This window comes from Zea mays, chromosome 7 (genome assembly GCF_902167145.1).
Source record: "Zea mays cultivar B73 chromosome 7, Zm-B73-REFERENCE-NAM-5.0, whole genome shotgun sequence".
NCBI lineage: Eukaryota > Viridiplantae > Streptophyta > Magnoliopsida > Poales > Poaceae > Zea > Zea mays.
The window spans coordinates 33976247-33997835 of NC_050102.1; the positions used below are offsets into that span (position 1 = coordinate 33976247).

Here is a 21589-nt window from a genome sequence, read left to right on the forward strand (position 1 = left end):
TCCTCAAACTCGGTGGGTTGACCGGGGTTCTCCGAATCGATGGTTAGAAGCTCATGGCGTACATCGTCAAGCATCTCCTCCATCCTATCGTAGTCCTCCTCTTCATGTGACTGAACTTCCGATACAATACGAGGAGGTGGGTCCTCACCGTGGTGCACCCACACCTCATAGCCTGGCATATAATTGTTCTTGCAAATATGTATCGACATAGTCCTCCTGTCAAGGAAATTAATGTTCCGACACTTGCTACAAGGACACCTAACATCGGTTTCAGTCTCTGACCGAGCAAAAGCATGGTCGAGAAAAGCATCAGTCTTGGCAACCCACTCACTTGATAGAGCACCTCTTTTCTTCCAACCTTCATACATCCATCGACGATTCTCCTCCATACTAGATACGAGACGTTAACTTAATTAGATAAGTAATGCACGGACCATCCGTTTTTACGAAGAAATCACGCCCCTACATCTATAGGAAAAGGATAGGTCCTAAACCCACCCAGGAGTGACCGACGAGCCCGTGTTTATGACAAGACATGTGGTCGTGCGAAATTTCGGCAGCATAACCCCGTTGTTCTCCAATCGCACGCCTAAAAATGGTGCAATTGGAGAACAGAGGGGTTATGCTGCCGAAACTAAGCAGGAGCACATGCTTTTGTCATAAACACGGACTCTGTCGGTCACCCCGAGGCTGTCCAATAAAGGGACAATTCCGGCCCAACATACCTCACATGTGTCGCTTGTAAGGTGTGTTGGGCCGAAACGGGTGACGCCTAGGTTTCGTTTGTTCACACTACGATACACTATGATTAACTAGAATCATCGTGCATTATTAAATAATTAAACTAATAAACCACAATACAATATTACATACGAAATAACATTGTTATGGATGACAAATCATATAAAATGACCTTATTTCCGAGGGCATAATAATTACCCTCGGAAATTAAAAAATTAAATTATCTAAAGCACCACTAAATAAACTAAAACAAGCTAATTTAATTACGTAATCAAATTTTGGCCGTCGAACATAACAAACTAAACAATCAAATACATTCATGCATACAATTCTAATCAAATACATTAATACATACAATTCTAATAAACAATGTTAAGGATACTCACTTAGCGGGCGTGGGGAGCCGGACGGCGACGGGCGCACGGGGCGGCGGCGGCCGGCGAACGGGGCAGCACCGGTGTGTGCGACGGGGCGACCGGCGGCGGGCGTCGACGGCGGGCGGGGCGGCGACGGGGCTGTGGGCGGCGGGGCTGTTGGCGGCGACGGGGCAATGGCGGCGGGGCAATGGCGGCGGGGCAGTGGGCGACGGGGCGGCTGATTGCAGACGGCGGCGGCGGCGACGGGCAGAGAGAAGGTAGCGCGCGTGAAAATAAAACGGCGCGCGGGGTCAGATCCGCGTTAAAACGCCTTATGTCCGACGGTTATGGACTCGGCCGTCGGACGTAAGCTTATGTCCGACGGCTAGCAGCGTAGCCGTCGGACATAACGCACTATTTCCGAGAGCCAGAGGTGGCCGTCGGACATAAGCTTATGTCCGACGGTCTCGTAGGCAGCCGTCGGACATAAGCTAACGGTCGGATGTTTATTATTTTACTGTAGTGTTGTCCGCCTGACCGCCTCTATATGTTTCTCTATCTCCGTAAACCGATTTTAGCCACCTCTAAAATTGATTTCTAGTAGACCAATTTTTAGAAGTGAGTTTTTCTTACACCCGACTACCCGATCGAGTGTAGCTACTCATATTTTCATTGAGCCGCCGTGCGTACGAGTGCATACTTATTTATCACTTTGAGTATTTTTTATATACTTATTGTAAGATAATACTTACCAGGAGGTGGGAGAAATTTAAGGGAGCCAATGATTTTTAGCATATTATTGTTATAATACTAAAGTACAATAGTATAGAAAATAAATACAAAGACTCTATATATACATTTTGTCAATCTACACACACTAAATTTTAGATACTACACACGATAATATCATTAATAATATATATTCCATTAGTTCTAAAATAGTGTTCGTTTTATCTCTATATTTTTATGTCTATATTAACTAAATGATAATAAATATAGATATATTTATAGAATACATACGTCAAGTATTATATTGTATGAACTCAATATAATATTAAAATGAATTTTATTTTGTGACAGAGGAGAGAGTATCAAACAAAACTCCTTACACGATCTCTTCCTTTGCTACCGGCCGGCGGCCAGAAGCGGCCGATCTGTCCAACAAGTCCAAGCCGCGTTGTCGCTCCTCATCACGCTCTCTTTGCTGGCCTTCGTCTTTAATTTGCCGCCACCGCCTTTGGCTTCCTTGCTCCCAAAGCATGGTATTTACCGGGCCCCTTATTGACTCCCCAAACCGACGTGAGCAAAGCATAGTCACACAGCGAAGGTGTGAGCGAGCGAGACGGAGACAGAGAGAGAGATGGTGACGACGGACTGGGGGCCGATCATCGTGGCGGTGGTGCTGTTCATCCTGCTGTCGCCGGGGTTCCTGTTCCAGCTGCCGGCGAGGGTCAGGGTTGTGGAGTTCGGCAACATGGGCACCAGCGCCCTCGCCATCCTCGTCCACGCCATCCTCTACTTCTGCATACTCACCATCGTGGTGGTAGCCATCGGCGTGCATGTGTACACAACCAAACCGGATCCGGTGGAGTAGATTGAAATTTGCGTGTGTGTTTTTCAGTTCTGCTGCTCTTGTCTATTTTTTCAGTACTCAATATAAGTGGATGCAGGAGTATCTATTTTGTAATATATACGCAGATAACACGATTATCGTCTTTATTGATCATGATATTGAGCAAGCGAAGAACATATAGAGCTACTTCTATGTACAATTATCCAGTCTAAAGATAAATTTTTATATAAGGTAAGAGTGAGATCTTCTGACAGTCGGCTAAATTATAAAAAGATTAGAGGATAGGTCGTGTTTGAGAAGAAAATTGAGCAGCTGGGAAGGGAAAGGTATTGTCTTCTGAGTTCTGACAGTCGGCTAGTTCTAACTAATTTTGTTTTTTTTTCTAGTTTGCCGTTCATGCTCTCTTTTTTTTAATCCCAAAAGAACTATTGAAGAAAGTAGAGTTTTATATATCAAGATTTTTCTAACAAAATGGTCAGCATAAAAAATATATATAGACTGGTCAAATGGGCTATAGCTTTGCCAACCAGGGTCAACAAAGTGGTTTGGGTGTCCAAAACTTGAATTTACAAAACAAATGCCTCTTGTGTAAGTGCTTGTTTAAGCTTATAAATGAACATAGGAGTTTGCAAAAAAAATACTAAGAAATAATTGTATTTAAAACAAACATGCCTAGTTTGAGTAAAAAATAGGTGGTTCTTATTTTTAGACATGCCACATAGTCGTGAAAGACCATTTTCTTAGTTCGGCAAACTTTAATCTGGAAGATGATTCTCAAATCAGGTCAAGAAAACACTATATTCACGTTACCCAAAAGTGCATACCATTGTCCGCAAGAAACATGCAATAGTTGTGGAAGTATTTAGCACAAGTCCACTAAATATCTCATTTAAAAAAGCTTTGTTAGGTAATAAACTATAGTAACAACACAATCTTGTAGCACATATTGTGGGTGTTAACTTACAAATTGGTAGAGACACAATAACTCGAACATAAAATAATTTGGTTTATTTATAGTGAAGTTCTTATGCTGTGTTCTAGTCAATAATACAATGGTATTAATGTCATACAAGATATTTGACAAACAAAAACATATTTAAGGTCTTCATTTGTATCTTAAAAAAGAGGGCCATTATTCTTCTTATGGACTTTTATATCTATGCCCCTAGTTCAACATCTTTTGAAGGTTCCTTATTAAATATAACCTAAGATGGTTCTCAAATCAGATTCTAGGAAGATATTTGGCTAGGGAGCACTTTATGCTCACGTTACTCAAAGTTGTATTACATTATCTGCAAGAAACATGCAATAGTTGTTGAAGTCTTCAGCACAAGTCCATTAAATATCTCATTTACAAGAGCTTTGGTGGGTAATAAACTACATTAACGACACAACCTTGTGGCACATATTGTGAATGTTAACTTACAAGTTGGTAGAGACACAATAACTGGAACATTGAATAAAATTGGTGTATTTACAGTGAAGTTCTTATATTGTGTTATAGTTAGTAATGATATTAATGCCATATAGGTGATTTAACAACCAAAACACCTTTAAAACTTAAAGTCTTCTTTTATATCTTAAAAAATAGGGTCATCCTTATTAAATATAACCTCACTAGAAGAAACTGTCCTAGAAGCTATTTTTTGTTGTTTCTGTGGTAAATTAGAATCCATTCAACACCTCTTTTTAAATTTTATTATGCTTAATTCCTGAGTTGTTCATATTGTGTTTGGAGTTATGCCTCCACTGACTATGGGACATATATTCAATAGATGACATAAATAAGGCATGAACCAATATAACTTGGTGGTATCGATTGATGCATGTAAGGAAAATGGACCCTATGACTCCTTGAGGGTGTTTAATGAACGATATGACCATTTGGACTAATATTGTTTGCTAGTATACAAGGTATAATTTAAATGGATGTAAGGTGGACTTGGACTTAGGCAAAGTGATGATCTGAATGATACACCTCAACAAAGACATTAGAATCCTATACACAAGTGCAACATCCCTAAGTGATCAAAGAGCCTCATGTGACCAAAATAGTGAAGTGAGCTTAAAAGATAGCCATTCTTTGTGAGAATTGTGATAGAGCACTTGAGTGAGCTAAAGCTAGAGTGTTGCTTTGTGATCTTGAGCTTTGGAGATAGGGTCCCATTGAGTTATAAAGTGATCAAGAGTCTCCGAGGTGTGGAGTGCCTTGCGAGACTCAGTCTCACTCTTGAGAAAAGCAAAAGGGACTCAAGTTTGATCCTGGTGATAATTTGAGTGAGAAGGGTTGAAAGAGCCCCGATCCTATGGAACTCCTCAATGAAGACGTAGGTTTAGTTGTAAAATCAAACTCCAGTAAACAAATTGTCGTGTCCTTGTGTTCTCTTGTTTGCAATTTGTTTTCTCCTTTCCTCCCTAAGTTCTCTTGTGTCGACCTTATCTAAACCAATCATTGTTAATCTAAGTCTTAATTCCATATATTCACAAAAGAACATACCGCAAGTTGAACTTAACCCTTACTCCGATTAACTTACATCTTGCTCTGACAATAATATTGGGATCAAGTTTTGTTTTGAAGTTGTAAATTTTAGGTTTCACCTATTCACCCCCTAGGCAACTTTAACTAGCCATGGTGGTTGATGCCTAGGGACACAAACACGGGCAATGACATGGAGGAGCATGTCATGTTGCCGACGTAGTTGCGAACCGGCAGAACACATGTGCAGTATGTTGGAGACACATAAGGAGTATGCTACCCACGGAGGTTTGGTGGTTGAGCCTCAAAACCACCTTGTGACAGTTCACGGGTTTCACCAGGTTTAGACCTCAAAACCTGGTGGCACGATTCTGGAGGAAGTCAGAGATCGCGGAGGGTGCGTCAAGAAGAAGAAACTTCGTGAAGAGTGTGTGACTGTCAGATCAAAGTTTCAAGAGTTGGTTCCTTTTGCCCCTAGTTGAGTGGATAGACTATATGTATCTAGGGATAGTTCGAAAACAGGAATAATCCTATATAAATAGGAGGGGAGAGCTAAACCATTCAGCCATCTCTCTAGCTTGTATCTTCATTCCTCACATTTATTTTATTATGAGATCCTTAGATGATTTGAACCTATGACATCTAAGTTTTTTTGATTTTGAGTAAGTGTGACATAACCACAGTGTGACCTCCAGCCTTTAAATTGAAGTCAAAATATGATGGATTTCGTTCTTGAGTTGGTTCCTCTTCTCCCTACTCTTGTTGATTGATTTTTGAGTTGATTCTTGGCTTTGCAAGTTTGGGAAGTGTTCTGTGGGTCGATCTTTGGTTTAAGAACGGCCTTAGAATCATTGCAACATCTGGTATGACTTGATCCAACTCATGGATAATTTTTCTAATAGAATTGTACATTTGACAAAACCCCTATTGGAGTTGAGTTTTCTGGTCTAGGTTACAAGTCTTGATCTTTATGTGTCCAAACTTCTCGAGTTTGTTCTCCTCTCTTCTTGTTGTCCATAAAGTTTGGAAGCAATCAGATGCATTGCTGTACATTTGAGTTGCACCTTCGCTCTACTCTAAGGGTCTCCAGTTTGATCTTTCCTCGGATTTTTTGTTGTTGTCCAAATCATGTTATATTTTTTACAATAGATCAGTAATCTTTCCACGAACTTGTTTAGAACATCCAATCGACGATTGATTAAGTTGTTCTTGCTTTGAATGTTTTTGTAGTCTTTGGTGCCTTTGGGGTTTGGGGCTAAAATTTAAGAAATCAAACCAAGAGCGCTTCAGTTGTTTAGTTTTAGTACAAGAATTTTTATTGGCTCACATTCACTACCCTTGTGATAGCAGGGTGCTCACTACACATAGGTTACTATATATGTCTTTTTTTTAAAAAAAAACTTGTATAATTAATTTGTTAACTTGACAAGACTTGTAAAACTTAATTAGTTTCACTAGTTTATGTGATTTTTTGTTGTTAAGATATTAGTATGATACGTTCGTGATAACCGGACGAGAGAAGTGAAGAGATTGGAGTACACTGCTTCCAGAAATAAATAGAAAAGATACTAGACATAATGGAAGGGGCAGCCATGTCATCTTGTGGAAAGGGGTTTTAAAATATATGTTAACTGTTGGGGACTTGTTTTCAAATGCTATGAATTAAGAACAAGGCAACATAAAATGTTAAATGTTAACGTCCTTCGCCCATGAAACAATATCCCCTTGAGGATAATGAACCATGGACGAAGGTTGATGAGAACATAATTACGAAGGTTAAGTCTTCGTAATTAAATTCTAATAGATGATATAAGATAACATAAAATAAAGGGTATGAAAAGATAAATGAATCATAAACGAATTAAATTATATTTACTTAATATATTGAATTATTGAATACAATTATACCTCTGCCTTGGCAAAGATAGGTTCCCGAAAGATGCGATTACAATTACCAGAATGCGTGAACAGTAAAGGAATATTGTTCACTATTTATAGGCACAGGACACAGCCTGTGAGGAATTACAATTATGCCCCTCATAAAAGTTTACAACATTGACTCAGACCTTTATGGACTAAAAGGTCATTCTATCTTTAAGTCGGTTTGTAATACCGAAGCTTCATGAAGAGAAACCTTCGGCCATCTCACACAAGCAGCTTCAGCCGAAAGCCGCTTCTTCCTAGAAGACCTTCGGCGACGAAGCATAGACCCAACAGTAGCCCCTTTCGCGGTGCTAGATCGTTTTTCGTAACGAGCTTGATCCGTGAAAAAAGTCTCTTAAGCTTCGGGAAGCCGAAGGTCCAAAAAACACCTTCCCTGAGCTCGTTGTCGAGAAACGATTCAGTTTCCCAGCACTTAGCGGTCCCACCTTGCAGAGTTACTGTTTGGTCTCTGCGGTCCACCACGCAGCGAGTGCGAGCGGGTGCCCGCCTGGTGTAAAAATCCTGGCGCTTCGCCTTCTTACCTGCAGTACTATATAAACAGACGAGTAGGTGTGAAGTTACTACAGCATTCATTGCTATTTGCACTGTTTTGCTGCCAAAATTTTTAACCATCGCCGAAGCTTAACTCTCGGAATCGAACGAAGCTCCAGCTTGAAGCCTGCTTCGTCAGAAGAAAAGACTTGGGAAGAAAAAAGTATTAAATTTTTACAAATTCAGAATTAAATGGCCAGAGTGCGTTCTACTGCTAGGGTTGAGCGTGAGGAGGGCGAAGCTGAAGGTTTGGAGACTGTTCCCATCTCCGAAGCGATGCAAAGGTCCGGACTGGTAACTTCGGAAAAGATCCCCAGTGATGATGCAGAACAGGCAGAACAAGCAATTGCCGAAGCAGAAGAAGATATTGAGGAAACCGATCCTGAAGACGATTATCGTATTGCCATGCCAAGCAAGCCCAGCCACTTGGACTTCGGAAAGTCTACTGTTTCGAAGACTGATCTCTCCAAAATGGTAAAGTCGGGCTTTTTCAATGAGAATCAGAAGAAGCTATTACGCTTCGGGGGAGAAGAGACTACCCCAAAGCCGGAGAAGGATGAAATTGTTATTTTCAAGAGCTTTCTAAAGGCTGGATTAAGATTCCCCCTACATGGGATTATTGCAGAGGTACTGAAGAGGTTTGGTATCTACTTTCATCAGCTGACTCCTAACTCTATCGTTAGGCTTAGCGTTTATATCTGGGCCCTCCGAAGCCAAGCGGTGGAGCCGTTTGCGGACAGCTTTTGTCGAGTTCACGAACTGCACTATCAGACGAAGGCTAGAAAAGATGGATTGCATGACAATTTTGGTTGCTACAATTTTGCTTACCGGAAAACCACAAAGTTTCCTGTAATCAGCTACCGAAGCAAATGGGCAGCAGGCTGGAAGTCGGAGTGGTTCTATGTCAAGGTTGATGACGACAAGGAGAAGCTTGTGCAAAGTCCACTTGAACTAATCTTCGGAGAAACCCGCCCCCATTGCAACATGACACCGGAAGGTCCAACTCAAAAAGCAATGAATGAATTCAGAATTATTGCAGAGCATATCAGTACAAGAGACCTGGTTCAGGAGTTTTTGGCTTTCAAGGTTTTTCCTAGTTTAAAAGAATGGGAAATGCCGAAGCTAAAGGGGGAAAAGAAAGAAGGTGAACTTGTGCGTTTACCTTACTATTTCAAGTTTAAGAAATACTTTAAAACACCTTGCCAAGAGTGGCTGGATACAATTGAAGTAATGTGTAATGAAATACTTGGCAACTACTCCAAAAAAGAAGATCAATTGATGACTGCGGCCTTCGGCACCCGTCCGAAGCGAAGACTGAACCGAGTGCTGGACGCCTTGGGTTTTGAATACCCTGACTATGAAAATCTGAACAAAGGTGTCGGAGGCCAGAAAAGGAAAAGGATAACTGAAGCCTTAAATGAAGATGAAAAAGAAACACCAAAGAAGAAAATTCCGAAGAAGAGGAAAGCGTCTTCTCCGAAGCGAAAAATATCTGACGAAGAAGAAACCCCCTCATCACCCTCTGCCACTGATGTGGAGGCAATTTTGAAGGTAATGACTGAATCCCTGCCTGCGAAGCTAAGTCCATTGGGGCCTCAACTGACAAAGTTTTTTCAGAAGGAAAAGGAGCCCGAAAAAATGAAGAAAACGACGAAAGTAAAGAGACAGAGAATCATCGGTGTGACAGAGGTAATTGACAAGACACCGCCAAGAGCTTCAGCTCAAAAGACACCAGCGGCTGAGGAAAGGACAGATATTGAAATCACACCTTCGGAGGTCGCGGCTGCCGAAGCTGCCTCAGCTGAAGATTTAAACCTGGAGAGCACAATCGAACACATTGACAAAATACTGCTGGACATGGCCACAGAAGAGGCTACCACCGCCGCCGAAGAGGCCGCGGCCGCAGCGTCGGGGAAAAGAAAGGAAATTGCTGATGAAGCTTCAGAAAACGAAGCCTTCATGTTTCAAAATTTAGTTGGAGAAAAATTGTCAAAACCCGAAATAGAAGAGCTTAAAGAGTATGCCAAATCTTGCGGGTACAAGCCAGGAGCACTCCTCTTCGGAGGTATTGATGATGAGAAATTAGATTGTATCCGAAACCAAACTGGAGCCAAAGTTATCGGTACTCTGTCAAAGAGTATCGGTTTTCCGAAGCTAGAAACAGACATTAGCCGCTACCGACGACAACATATCGTTGGTAGTTTATTTTATTCCAATTTCAAGGTGAACTACTTTTCCTTTAACTTTTATTGTTTTTAATAATAAAAACATATCTAACAAGGGTTGTTTTCATGCAGAGTATGCTGTTGAGCAAAGCCTTAAAAATGCAGCAAGATTTTGAAGACAAGAAACACGAAGTTATAATTGAAAATTTAGAAAGCAAAATAAAGGAGCAATCAGATGCTATCGAGAAAAAGAAATTTGAGCTCCAGGCAACCGAAGGTTTATTGGCGGAAGCCGAAGCAAAAATAACAGAACTGAACACGAAGCTTCTCCGCCAATCTGAGCAGTTTGAACAAGAAAAGCAAGAACTTAATATAAAACTTGAAGCCGAAGCTCAACAAAATTCAGATTTGAAAAAACTATTGACGGGCCTTCAAGAAAAATGTTTGGAATTTAGCAACAGATGCATTCAACGACTAAGAAAAATTTTTCACTCAGTTGGAGCCAGCAGTGAGAAATTCACCCCCTCAGCTGAAGATTTATCGAAGACCTTCGAACATATTGAGGGTGAAATTGACGAGCTCGACGAAGTTATAGCTGGGCACGGTGACTTCTGTGCCTGGGTAGCTTCTCGGGGCACTGCTGCAGCCTTCCTAAAAGCTGGCTGTGATCACGGAAAGATTGTCAATAGGCCCAATTTCACTTTATCACCATCAATCCTAGATGACATTCCTGATCTCGCCCGAAGTATTTCCAATAGATTTGTGAAAATGATATGGACAAAAGGCGGGCGAGAAAAGGCTGGAGACGAAGCTCGGAGCCATCTTGAACCAGTAAGAAATCATACCTTGTGCTTACCTCTTCCTTCAAGCTCAATTTTGACTAACAACAACTTAATTCATGTAGAATGACGAAGCCGAAGCCGATGATTGAAAAGAATGACGTCGAAGCTAAGATCCCCCGAAGATTAAGTAGGAGTAGACTGTAGACAGACTCAGGAAACTTTTGAGATAACTTTTGTAAATGTAACTAAACTTGTCTTTAATGAGTTCTGTTCATACCTTGTATCATGCTCTTACCCTTCCATTAATGTATGTGAAGTGCTTTGTTGTGGACGAAATTATCTTTTTTGAGCCGAAGGCGAAAAAACACCTTCCCTTCTTTTCGTACACAGCGAAGCATAGAAAACAACATTTCCCTTTCTTCCGAAGCTCTCCTTTTTGTTCGCGAAGAAGCTCTTCTCTTATGCCGAAGCAATCACTTATGCCATGATGATGATTATCCTACATATGCCTGGATGAATGTTTATGAATGCAAATGCTATGATGTAATGTGATGTGCGAATGAATTGTCCAAACACATATCCGAAGTCATACTCTCAGCCATTATTTTCTTAGAAACAATCACACATCAGCTCTGCATTCCCTTAGGAACGACTTTGGAGCTTCTTCGCCTTTTACTTTCGGCGGAATCAGCGTTGACTTTTCGCTGTAAGCTCTGCATTCCCTTAGGAACGACTTTGGAGCTTCTTCGCCTTTTACTTTTGGCGGAATCAGCGTTGACTTTTCGCTGTAAGCTCTGCATTCCCTTAGGAACGACTTTGGAGCTTCTTTGCTTTTTACTTTTCGGCACTCGATGGTGCGTTCTCAGCTTTTACATTTACATTCTTTGGGGGATTTTGTTCTTATAGAACTAAAAAAGGTAATTACATATGATGGCCCCATTAAAAACCTTTCTCCCCCTTTAGAAAGGAAAAGGGTGCCATGAAAAAGAAAAAACATAAAAAAGTTACATCAAGTTACACATAATATCGCCGAAGCTCATCCGCATTCCAAGATCTAGGAATGTCGTTGCCGTCCATATCCTTCAATCTATATGAACCGGGTCTTGACGAAGATGCTACTAAGAAAGGTCCCTCCCATTTCAACTGCAACTTGCCCACTGTGTCTGGGTTGGCCACTCTCCGAAGCACCAAATGTCCTGGCTCAATATTCTTTAGCCGAACCTTTCTATCTCGTCATTTGATTGTTTCGGCTTGATATTTATTGATATTCTCCACAGCTTGAAGCCTAATCCCTTCTAAAGTATCTTTTTCCACAGAATAAGCATCTTCAAAACCTGATTCTGCCGAAGCTACTACTCTTATTGATCCAGTTTTAGCTTCCTCCGGAGTTATTGCTTCGTCACCGAATAATAACTTGAATGGAGTAAAGCCTGTAGACCTTGATGTTGTTGTGTTGTGGCTCCACACCACTTTGGTTAACTGATCTGGCCACTTTCCCCTGGGTTGATTGAAGATTAACTTCATTATTCCTGTCATTATAATGCCATTGGCTCTTTCAACGAGCCCATTTGACTCCGGATGCCTGACTGATGCAAAATGGATCTTCGTACCAATTTGATCACAGAAATCCCTAAAAGCTTCGGAGTCGAACTGTGTTCCATTATCCACAGTGATGGCCTTTGGTACCCCGAAACGACAAATAATATTCTGCCAGAAAAACTTTTGAATGGTGGCCGAAGTTATTGTGGCTAAAGGCTTTGCCTCAATCCATTTGGAAAAATATTCCACAGCCACTACAACATATCTTAAGTTCCCTTGGGCCGGTGGTAATGGACCCAACAAGTCAAGGCCCCACCTTTGCAATGGCCAGATGGGTTGTATGAGCTGTGTTAAGGACGAAGGTTGTTTTTGATCTCTTGCACATTTCTGACAACCTTCGCACTTTTAAACTAATTCCGCTGCATCCGAAGCTGCCTTCGGCCAATAAAACCCTTGACGGAAAACTTTTCCAAGTAACGGCCTAGATCCAATGTGAGATCCACACAGGCCTGCATGTATCTCTTTCATCAACTCTATGCCTTCGGTTCTAGATAAACACTTGAGCAACGGAGCACAAACTCCATGCTTGTACAACTCCCCTTCTATCATGACATATGGACGAGCTCTTGCCTCTATCCTCCTGTTATAAGTTTCGTCATCTGAAAGGAATTTACCCTGAAGGTAAGAAATGATTTCAGTTCTCCAATCTTCGCTATAAACAGGAGATATATTGAGGACTGCTCTTTCAAGGAGTTCCACTGAAGGTGTCTTTATTGTTTCGAAGAACACATCCGAAGGTAAAGGCAGCCCCTGTGCTGCTGACTTAGCTAGCAAATCAGCATGCTCATTTTGTCCTCGAGGGATACTTTTGACAGAAAATCCTTCGAAGGAAGCTTCGACTCTTCGAACCGTGTCCAGATATTTTTCAAGCTTCGGATCTTTAGCCTTGCAACTCTTGTCGATATGACCCGAAACAACCTGGGAATCCGTTTTAAGAATGGCCCTTCTGATTCCCATTGCTTTTAGCTTCCAAAGACCCAAAAGCAGGGCTTCGTACTCAGCAATATTGTTTGTACAACTGAAATCGAGTTTTGCCGCATAACAGGTTTTAACTTTGGACGGTGAGACCAACACAGCAGCTGCTCCTGCCCCGAAGGTTCCCCAAGACCCATCGCAAAACACTGTCCATACTTCGGCATCTTTATTTGTTTCTTCATCCTGAGCCCCTGGCGTCTAGTCAGCAATGAAGTCTGCTAACGCCTGGGACTGGATCGAAGATCTATGCACATAATCAATGCAAAATTCATTGCGCTCTGCAGCCCATTTTCCAATCCGCCCAGTAGCTTCTCTATTTCTCATAATATCCTTCAACGGCTGCGAAGAAGGAACAACAATATTGTATGCTTGAAAGTAATGCCGAAGCTTCCTGGATGCCATCAAAACAGCATATAACACCTTCTCTAATTCTGTATAGTTTTTCTTTAATATACTAAGAACTTCAGATACTAAATATACTGGGACCTGCTTCTTGACTTGACCATCAAGCTTCTCCTGGACAAGTGCTGCACTTACCGCTGAGTGCGAAGCTGCCACATATAATAACAAAGGAGCCCCTGGCGTCGGTGGAGTTAATGTTGTTAAATCTATCAGATATTGCTTCAACTCCTCGAAGGCTTTTTGTTGTCTTGGTCCCCATTGAAAGACTTCGGCTGATTTCAGCACTTCGAAGAATGGTAGATTCCTTTCTGCTGATCTGGATATAAATCTATTAAGAGATGCCAACCTCCCTGTTAATCTTTGGGCCCCCTTTTTTGTGGTTGGTGGCTCCATTCGAAGTATGGCTTCAATTTTACTTGGATTAGCTTCAATTCCCTTTGTTGAAACCAAGCATCCAAGAAATTTCCCCTTCTTTACACCGAAGACACATTTTTCTGGATTCAACTTTAAGCCAGCTTGTCTGAAACTGGCGAAGGTCTCCTGCAAATCAGCAATATGATTTTCCTGTTTCGTGCTTTTTACAATGATGTCATCAACATAAGTTAGCACATTTCTGCCTATCTGAGACTGGAGAACCTTCGCAGTCATTCTGCTGAAACTTCCTCCAGCGTTTTTGAGCCCCTCAGGCATCCGAAGATAGCAATATGTGCCACTTGGGGTTATGAAGCTAGTCTTCGGCTCATCTTCCTTCTTCATCCAGATTTGGTGGTAGCCTGAGTAACAGTCTAGCAGACTCATGAGCTCTGAAGAAGCTGCTGCATCAACTAAAGAGTCTATCCTTGGCAATGGGAATTCGTCCTTCGGACAAGCCTTGTTGAGATCTGTAAAATCGATACACATTCGCCACTTGCCATTGGCCTTTTTTACCATAACAGTGTTAGCTAGCCATTCTGGGTACTTTACTTCTCTGATAACTCCTGCACTGAGGAGTCTTTTGACTTCATTACGAGCACCTTCGGCCTTGTCATCAGACATTTTCCGAAGCCTCTGCTTTCTGGGTCTGAAGGATGGATCAACATTGAGCGAGTGTTCAATAACATCCCTATTAACTCCGCAGAGATCATTGGCTGACCATGCAAAAACATCTTTGTTGTTGAACAAAAACCTTATCAAGGTTTTCTCCTGTTCTTCGGATAATTGAGAGCCCAACAGCACCTTCTGCTCTGCTATGTCCTCACATAAGAGCATGGGCTTCGGCTGATCTGCTGAAGCTGCTTTCTCCCTTCTGAATTTGTATTGTTCACAAGATTCAGCTCCATCTATGTTATGGATTGCTTTTGAGTCAGTCCAGTTTCCTTCGGCCCTTCTGGCAGCTTCCTGACTTCCATGAATAGCGATGGGTCCTTGATCCGAAGGTATCTTCATGCAAAGATAGGCAGGATGAAGAATTGCTTCGAAAGCATTGAGGGTGCCACGACCAATAATTGCTTCGAAAGATAGGCAGGATGAAGAATTCCATGTCAACAATGTCAAACACAACTTGCTCAGTTCTAGTGTTGTTGATGAACCCGAAGGTTACTGACATGGTGATCTTGCCCAGTGCTACAATTTGTCTTCCTCCGAAGCCACAGAGAGGATGTGTAGCATCATGAATCTTATCTTCTGGCTCTTGCATTTGTCTGAAGGCCTTAGCAAATATGATATCAGCTGCACTGCCTGTGTCAACCAAGACATTGTGGACCAGAAATCCTTTGATAACACAAGAGATAACCATGGCATCGTTGTGTGGGTAATCCTTGAGCTGAAGGTCCTCTTGGGAGAAGGTAATAGGAATGTGAGACCATCTTGACTTGATGAAGGGTCCTTGCACCCCGACATGATGTACCCTTCTCTGTGCTTCCTTCTTCTGTTTCTTGTTGGCTGGCTCTGAGGACGAACCACCTGTAATCGGGAGCACCAGCTTCGGGTCCGAAGCAGCTCCAGCTTGATTGTTGAACGAAGCCATCAGCTCAAAAAGTGGAAGTGAGTTCACCGGGGGTGGGCGCCAATGTTGGGGACTTGTTTTCAAATGCTATGAATTAAGAACAAGGCAACATAAAATGTTAAATGTTAACGTCCTTCGCCCATGAAACAATATCCCCTTGAGGATAATGAACCATGGACGAAGGTTGATGAGAACATAATTACGAAGGTTAAGTCTTCGTAATTAAATTCTAATAGATGATATAAGATAACATAAAATAAAGGGTATGAAAAGATAAATGAATCATAAACGAATTAAATTATATTTACTTAATATATTGAATTATTGAATACAATTATACCTCTGCCTTGGCAAAGATAGGTTCCCGAAAGATGCGATTACAATTACCAGAATGCGTGAACAGTAAAGGAATATTGTTCACTATTTATAGGCACAGGACACAGCCTGTGAGGAATTACAATTATGCCCCTCATAAAAGTTTACAACATTGACTCAGACCTTTATGGACTAAAAGGTCATTCTATCTTTAAGTCGGTTTGTAATACCGAAGCTTCATGAAGAGAAACCTTCGGCCATCTCACACAAGCAGCTTCAGCCGAAAGTCGCTTCTTCCTAGAAGACCTTCGGCGACGAAGCATAGACCCAACATTAACCATTCTATTATTAAGCAAATAATATACTTTTAACATTTGTATATTCTCTGACACGAATTCCTGCGTTCCCTAATACCCCTCTTTCTTCCTTTCCCGTTTGTACTTTTTCCCCTTTTCTCTGGTTTTTGTTCCTCCGGTACAAACAAATTCTTAGCGTATGATGACGGTGGGTCATGCATGTACTTTCTTGTAGTCTTCTAGGTAACAGTTTTGTTTAAAACCTTGAATCAAGCTGAGGCACCGTACCCAAATTAATGAACCATTAAATTTTATACAGTTTATATAGATATATCCATTGCTCGATTATTATATATATATATATATATATATATATATATATATATATATATATATATATATATATATATATATATATATATATATATACACACACACACAAGTACTGGCTTCTTTTATACTACATATATACTAGTATGTCACACGATGGTGCATGCATTTGGGTTCTCCTCACTGAAAGCTTCGGGTGGATAGCTTGCTGGATAGCCATACATGGCAACAGGGCTATAAGCAGACGCCGCCGGGTACGGCTGCGGCGGGTACAGGTGCGGCTGGTAGGGGTAGTAGTACTGCGCGCAAGGATACGCCGGGTAGCAGTAGCTGCGGCTGCCGAGGGCCATCTCAGGCGCAACGACCGTCACGACTCCGGCCGGCGTCGGAACGGCGAACAGGCGGTCCACCGCCGCCTTGGTATGGTTCTCCAGCACGAGCCCATCGCCGGCGTCGTCGTCGTTGTCACGGTCTGGACCTTCGGTTGTTGCATGGGCTCCATGCTCCTCGGCGGCGCCGGCGCCGTGGCCGTCGCTAGCCGGCTTCTCCGTCTTGGGGTTGTCGTCATCCGCGTTGTCCTTCTCTCCCCCTCCTCTGTTCTCCTCGTTTGGCTCCTCCACCTTGGCCGGCGGATTCTCAGCAGGTGGCTCATCTTTCTTGCTCTCGGCTTTAGACGCCGGTGGCGCCGCCGGCGGGTTTGGTGGTTGCGGCAGGAGAACATCATCCAGTGGCTCCGCCCTGATGATGGCGGCTCTCCTCCCCGTGCACTTGTGGATGAAGCCCACCAGTGTTGCCGGCTCCACCTTTCCCTTCACCGCCACCTGTGAAGACTTGAGGTGCGGCATGGCTTCCTCCACGCCTGACCAGCAATATATCAACAAATCAAAAATGAGTAACAATTGTCCCCAGAGGATGCTGGATGGATCATGCATGTGTACCAACAATTGCATTATTTACATACATAAGTACCTGTAATCTTAAGTATCCGCCTTTTGATCTCCTCGCTGCAGGCGTCGCAGTGCAGGTTTATCTTAAGAACGGTAACCATTTTCTGACGCGCCAAAAAAAAACGAGGTTATGGTTATTATATATTGATCGATGAAGGGAGGCAAAAGCGATGCAGAGACAAGATGAATTTAATTTAGGAAAAAAAGGTTTATACAACAAATTAATTAAGTACCATGTCCAGTTCCGGTAGCTCGTTCCCTATGTCTTTGTTGGTGTTGGTCTCTCCACCCTTGGCCTTGGGCGCTGACGACCGCGCCGGCAGCAGCAGCTTCTCCGGCGGCGACGGGCTGACCAGCACCGCCTTCTCCCCGGTCTTCCTCTCGACGACCTGCACGACCTCCGCCGCGTTCTCCACCGCCCCGCGGCCCCTCACGACCACCGTGTCGGCCCGGCTGTCCACGGTCACCTCTCCAACACCTTCCATTACTCACTCGTTCAGTGCAGTAACATAGCTCAGAGACAAGGAGATAGCTAGGCACAAAGTATAGCTGCGCGCACGCGGCCGGTCGTTTGCTTGCTTGCTCTTTCTTACCCTCGAGGCGCTGGAGTGAGCGGCGCAGCTTCCTGCCGCAGCCATCGCAGTGCACCGGCGCCCTTATCACCAGCTGCTCCCCAGCCGGCGCCGCCGCCCCATCGCCGCCGCCGTTCCCGCCGGACGCCGCCTTGTCCTGCTGCACCTTCGTCACGCATCACGCGAGAAAACAGCGGAGTGTTTAAGGAAACAGACATCACTTCGCATCAAACCAAAGAGTCGATCGCCTCGTCGTCGTACCTTTGCCATGGGTGTGGTGTGGGTGGCGCTGTACGTGCGTACTCTGCTGCTGCTCCTCCTCCTTGACACTAGCTAGTCTCGCCTGGAGCTGGATCGCGAGATATGCATGCGTATATATATGCGGCCGTGCGTGGTTCGAGGCGAGTCGCCGTGGAGAGCGGTGGACGTGCCACGGTGGGGGCATGCGTGCTGCCAGCGTGGGCTGCGCGCCATCGATCTCGGTCGGCCGCTGGACATGGAATTGGAACCCAACCCAGCAAACGCATGCATCGTCGCACTTCGGCGCCACATGTGCCGTGTCCGAGCGCCACCTTGCCAGAGAAGCGAAGCGCTAGCTGACGGATGACATTGCGGGAGGTTCGCTCGTCGGTGCGTGCATGTCCTCAACAACAATAACAATGGATGTTGTCGCCTAGCACGCGGCATTTATGTTGACCTTGGAAGATTCTAGGTGAGGAGAAGGAGGTGATCAGATGATTCTCGAGAGAGGAAGACTACGCTAGGACGGACGCTAGGTGTGGTTTGAGGGCCGGACGAGTCCTGTTAGTCTATTTACCAATCCTGCCTTAAGAAACCGCGCGTAGAAATATCATTTTCACAGGCGGGCTGTTTAAAACATCGCCAGTGAAAAATTATTATCACTGGCGGTTTTCTTTAGCTGCCCGCCAGTATAAATTTCGTGTCTTTTTTCAAATTTTCAAACAAAACTGAATTTTCACTAGCGGGCTGTTTAAGAAAACACGTATGTGAAAACATTATTATCACTGGCGGTTTTCTTTAGCAGCTCGCCAGTGGAAATAATATTAACACTGGCGGTCTGCTTATCATTTCAAACAAAACTGAATTTTATACACAGATCTGTTTACAATATATTGTTTACAATACATATTTTTCTGTTTACAACTATAAATTTTCAATCAATCAAAACTGAATTAAATTCGATACATTCTATACATCAAAACTGAGCATATAAGTTTTTACCTACGCTCTAGCTAGTAACTATCTCGTTTAAGAGATAGTCTACTAACTTCTGTTAATATTCTAAACGCTGGCATAGCTAATGTACTGGAAGCGACGTGATATTTTTCTTCAGCTGGAATGACCTCTTTTAATATGAATGTGCATAGGTCTTCAACTATACCATACAATGTAGCTTCGGTTAAGTTCTCCAGATTTCTTTTTTGAAATTCCTGTAAAGGAAGCTTATAAACATCATCTATTCACATTTGCATCGTTAATTTACAAATACAAACATGACTATTAGTAATAATACCTTGCTAGGGTTTGTGATGTATCGTCTGTTCATTCTCATAAACTCGCACGCATAGAACCCATATAGGACCGATCCTTGTGGTTGCTTGTGGCACTACATACATAACATGAGAGATTGGTTATTTAGTTGCAGCATTGTCGGGGACCATAATTAGGGGTACCCTCAAGGCTCCTAATTCTCAGCTGGTAACCCCCATCAGCACAAAGCTGCAAAGGCCTGATGGGTGCGACTAAGTCAGGGATCGGTCCATTCGAGGGACCCGATCACGCCTCGCCCGAGCCCAGCCTCGGGCAAGGGCAGCCGACCCCGGAGGATCTCCGTCTCGCCCAAGGCCTCCCTCCAGCGACGAGCATACTTCCGGCTCGCCCGAGGCCCAGTCTTCGCCAAGATTCAACCCTGGCCAAGTCGCCACGCCAACCAAATCGCAGGGGCATTTAATGCAAAGGTGGCCTGACACCTTTATCCTGACGCACGTCCTCCAGTCGACAGAGCCGAGGTGACCGCAGTCACTTCGCCGCTCCACTGACCGGCCTGACAGAAGGACAGCGCCGCTTGCGCCGCTCCGACTGCTGCGCCACTCGACAGAGTGAGGCTGACAGGCAGTCAGGCCCGGCCTCAGGCACCATAGGAAACTCCGCTCCGCCCGACCCAGGGCTCGGACTCGGGCTAAGCCCCGGAAGACGGCGAACTCCGCTCCGCCCGACCCAGGGCTCGGACTCGGGCTCAGCCCCGGAAGACGGCGAACTCCGCTCCGCCCAACCCAGGGCTCGAACTCGGGCTAAGCCCCGGAAGACGGCAAACTCCGCTCCGCCCGACCCAGGGCTCGGACTCGGGCTAAGCCCCGGAAGACGGCGAACTCCGCTCCGCCCGACCTAGGGCTCGGACTCGGGCTCAGCCCCGGAAGACGACGAACTCCGCTTCGCCCGACCCCAGGGCTCGGACTCAGCCCTGGCCTCAGCCGACGGTCTCCGCCTCGTCCGACCCAGGGGCTCGGACTCGACCTCGGCCACGGAAGACAGACTCGACCTCGACCTCGGAGGAGCCTCCACATCGCCCAACCTAGGGCGCGGACCGACCACGTCAACAGGAGGCGCCATCATTACCCTACCCCAAGCTGACTCAGGCTATGGGGAACAAGACCGGTGTCCCATCTGGCTCGCTCCGCCAGATAGGCAATGATGGCGCCCCGCACGCTCTGTGACGACGACGGCTCTCAGCCCCCTTACGGAAGCAAGAGAACGTCAGCAAGGACTCGACAGCTCCAACAGCTGTCCTTCCGCCAGGCTCCGGCGCTCCTCCGACGGCCACGACACCACACGAACCGGGTGCCAAAACCTCTCCGGCTGCCACGATGGCATGTACTTAGGGCGCTAGCTCTCCTCCGCTAGACACGTTAGCACTCTGCTACACCCCCATTGTACACCTGGATCCTCTCCTTACGCCTATAAAAGGAAGGACCAGGGCCCTCTTACAGAGGGTTGGCCGCGCGGGGACGAGGACGGGACAGGCGCTCGCGTGAGGCCGCTCGCTCCCTCTCCACGTGGACGCTTGTATCCCCCTACTGCAAGCGCACCCGACCTGGGCGTGGGACGAACACGAAGGCCGCGGGATTTCCACCTCTCTCACGCCCGTCTCCGGCCGCCTTTTCCCCCCTTCGCGCTCGGCCTCGCGCCGACCCATCTGGGCTGGGGCACGCGGCGACATTTCACTCGTTGGCCCAGGGACCCCCCGGTCTCGAAACGCCGACAGTTGGCGCGCCAGGTAGGGTCCTGCTGCGTGTTGACGAACAACTTCCCGTCAAGCTCCAGATGGGCAGTCTCCAGCGACCTCTCCAGCCCGGGACGGTGCTCCGTTTCGGGAGTCTTGAGTTCATGTCCCTCGACGGCAGCTACGACATGATACTCCTTCCCCCGCCGTGCGACAGCAACAATAGCGGCCGACAGCCCGCCCGCCGGCGGCAGAATCGACGACGTCTTCCCCGCGTGGTGGAAGAACAACATTCGAGCTCACCCCGTCCTCTCCCTCGCCGACGGAGGAGGAGGCGGGGCAACCAAGGCCAAGCAGGAG

At 44.9% G+C, this 21589-nt stretch overlaps 2 protein-coding genes across 4 annotated transcripts; one reads left to right on the forward strand and one right to left on the reverse strand.

The window, feature by feature from the left end:
- Positions 1-2339: 2339 nt before the first annotated feature.
- On the forward strand, positions 2340-2846 carry LOC103632238 (uncharacterized). Its single transcript, XM_008654052.4, has one exon. It carries the CDS (start codon positions 2458-2460, stop codon positions 2689-2691), a length of 234 nt encoding a protein of 77 aa, XP_008652274.1. The 5' UTR covers positions 2340-2457; the 3' UTR covers positions 2692-2846.
- A 13721-nt stretch (positions 2847-16567) lies between these two features.
- Positions 16568-18375, reverse strand: LOC100383680 (uncharacterized). 3 transcript variants are annotated; one of them, NM_001366831.1, is made up of 5 exons: positions 18250-18324; positions 18010-18154; positions 17650-17894; positions 17439-17520; positions 16568-17328 (listed from the first exon to the last, which is right to left on the reverse strand). In NM_001366831.1, exons 1-5 carry the CDS (start codon positions 18256-18258, stop codon positions 16619-16621), a joined length of 1191 nt encoding a protein of 396 aa, NP_001353760.1. In that variant the 5' UTR covers positions 18259-18324; the 3' UTR covers positions 16568-16618. The 3 variants fall into 3 exon arrangements, with proteins under 3 accessions (NP_001353760.1, XP_008651743.1, XP_008651742.1); XM_008653521.3 differs by having other exon boundaries at positions 16583-17328; positions 18010-18145; positions 18250-18375; XM_008653520.3 differs by having other exon boundaries at positions 16583-17328; positions 18010-18148; positions 18250-18364.
- Positions 18376-21589: the final 3214 nt, after the last annotated feature.

What these genes read in the sequence shown, in the direction of transcription:
- LOC100383680 (NM_001366831.1), bottom strand. An exon ending in CTCACTCCAGCGCCTCGAGG is followed by an intron (nt 17,895 to 18,009) that starts GTAAGAAAGAGC and finishes GAGTAATGGAAG; the next exon opens with GTGTTGGAGAGGTGACCGTG. An exon ending in AGCTACCGGAACTGGACATG is followed by an intron (nt 17,521 to 17,649) that starts GTACTTAATTAA and finishes TTGGCGCGTCAG; the next exon opens with AAAATGGTTACCGTTCTTAA.
- LOC103632238 (XM_008654052.4), top strand. Translation starts at nt 2,458, where the DNA reads ATGGTGACGACGGACTGGGGGCCGATCATCGTGGCGGTGGTGCTGTTC.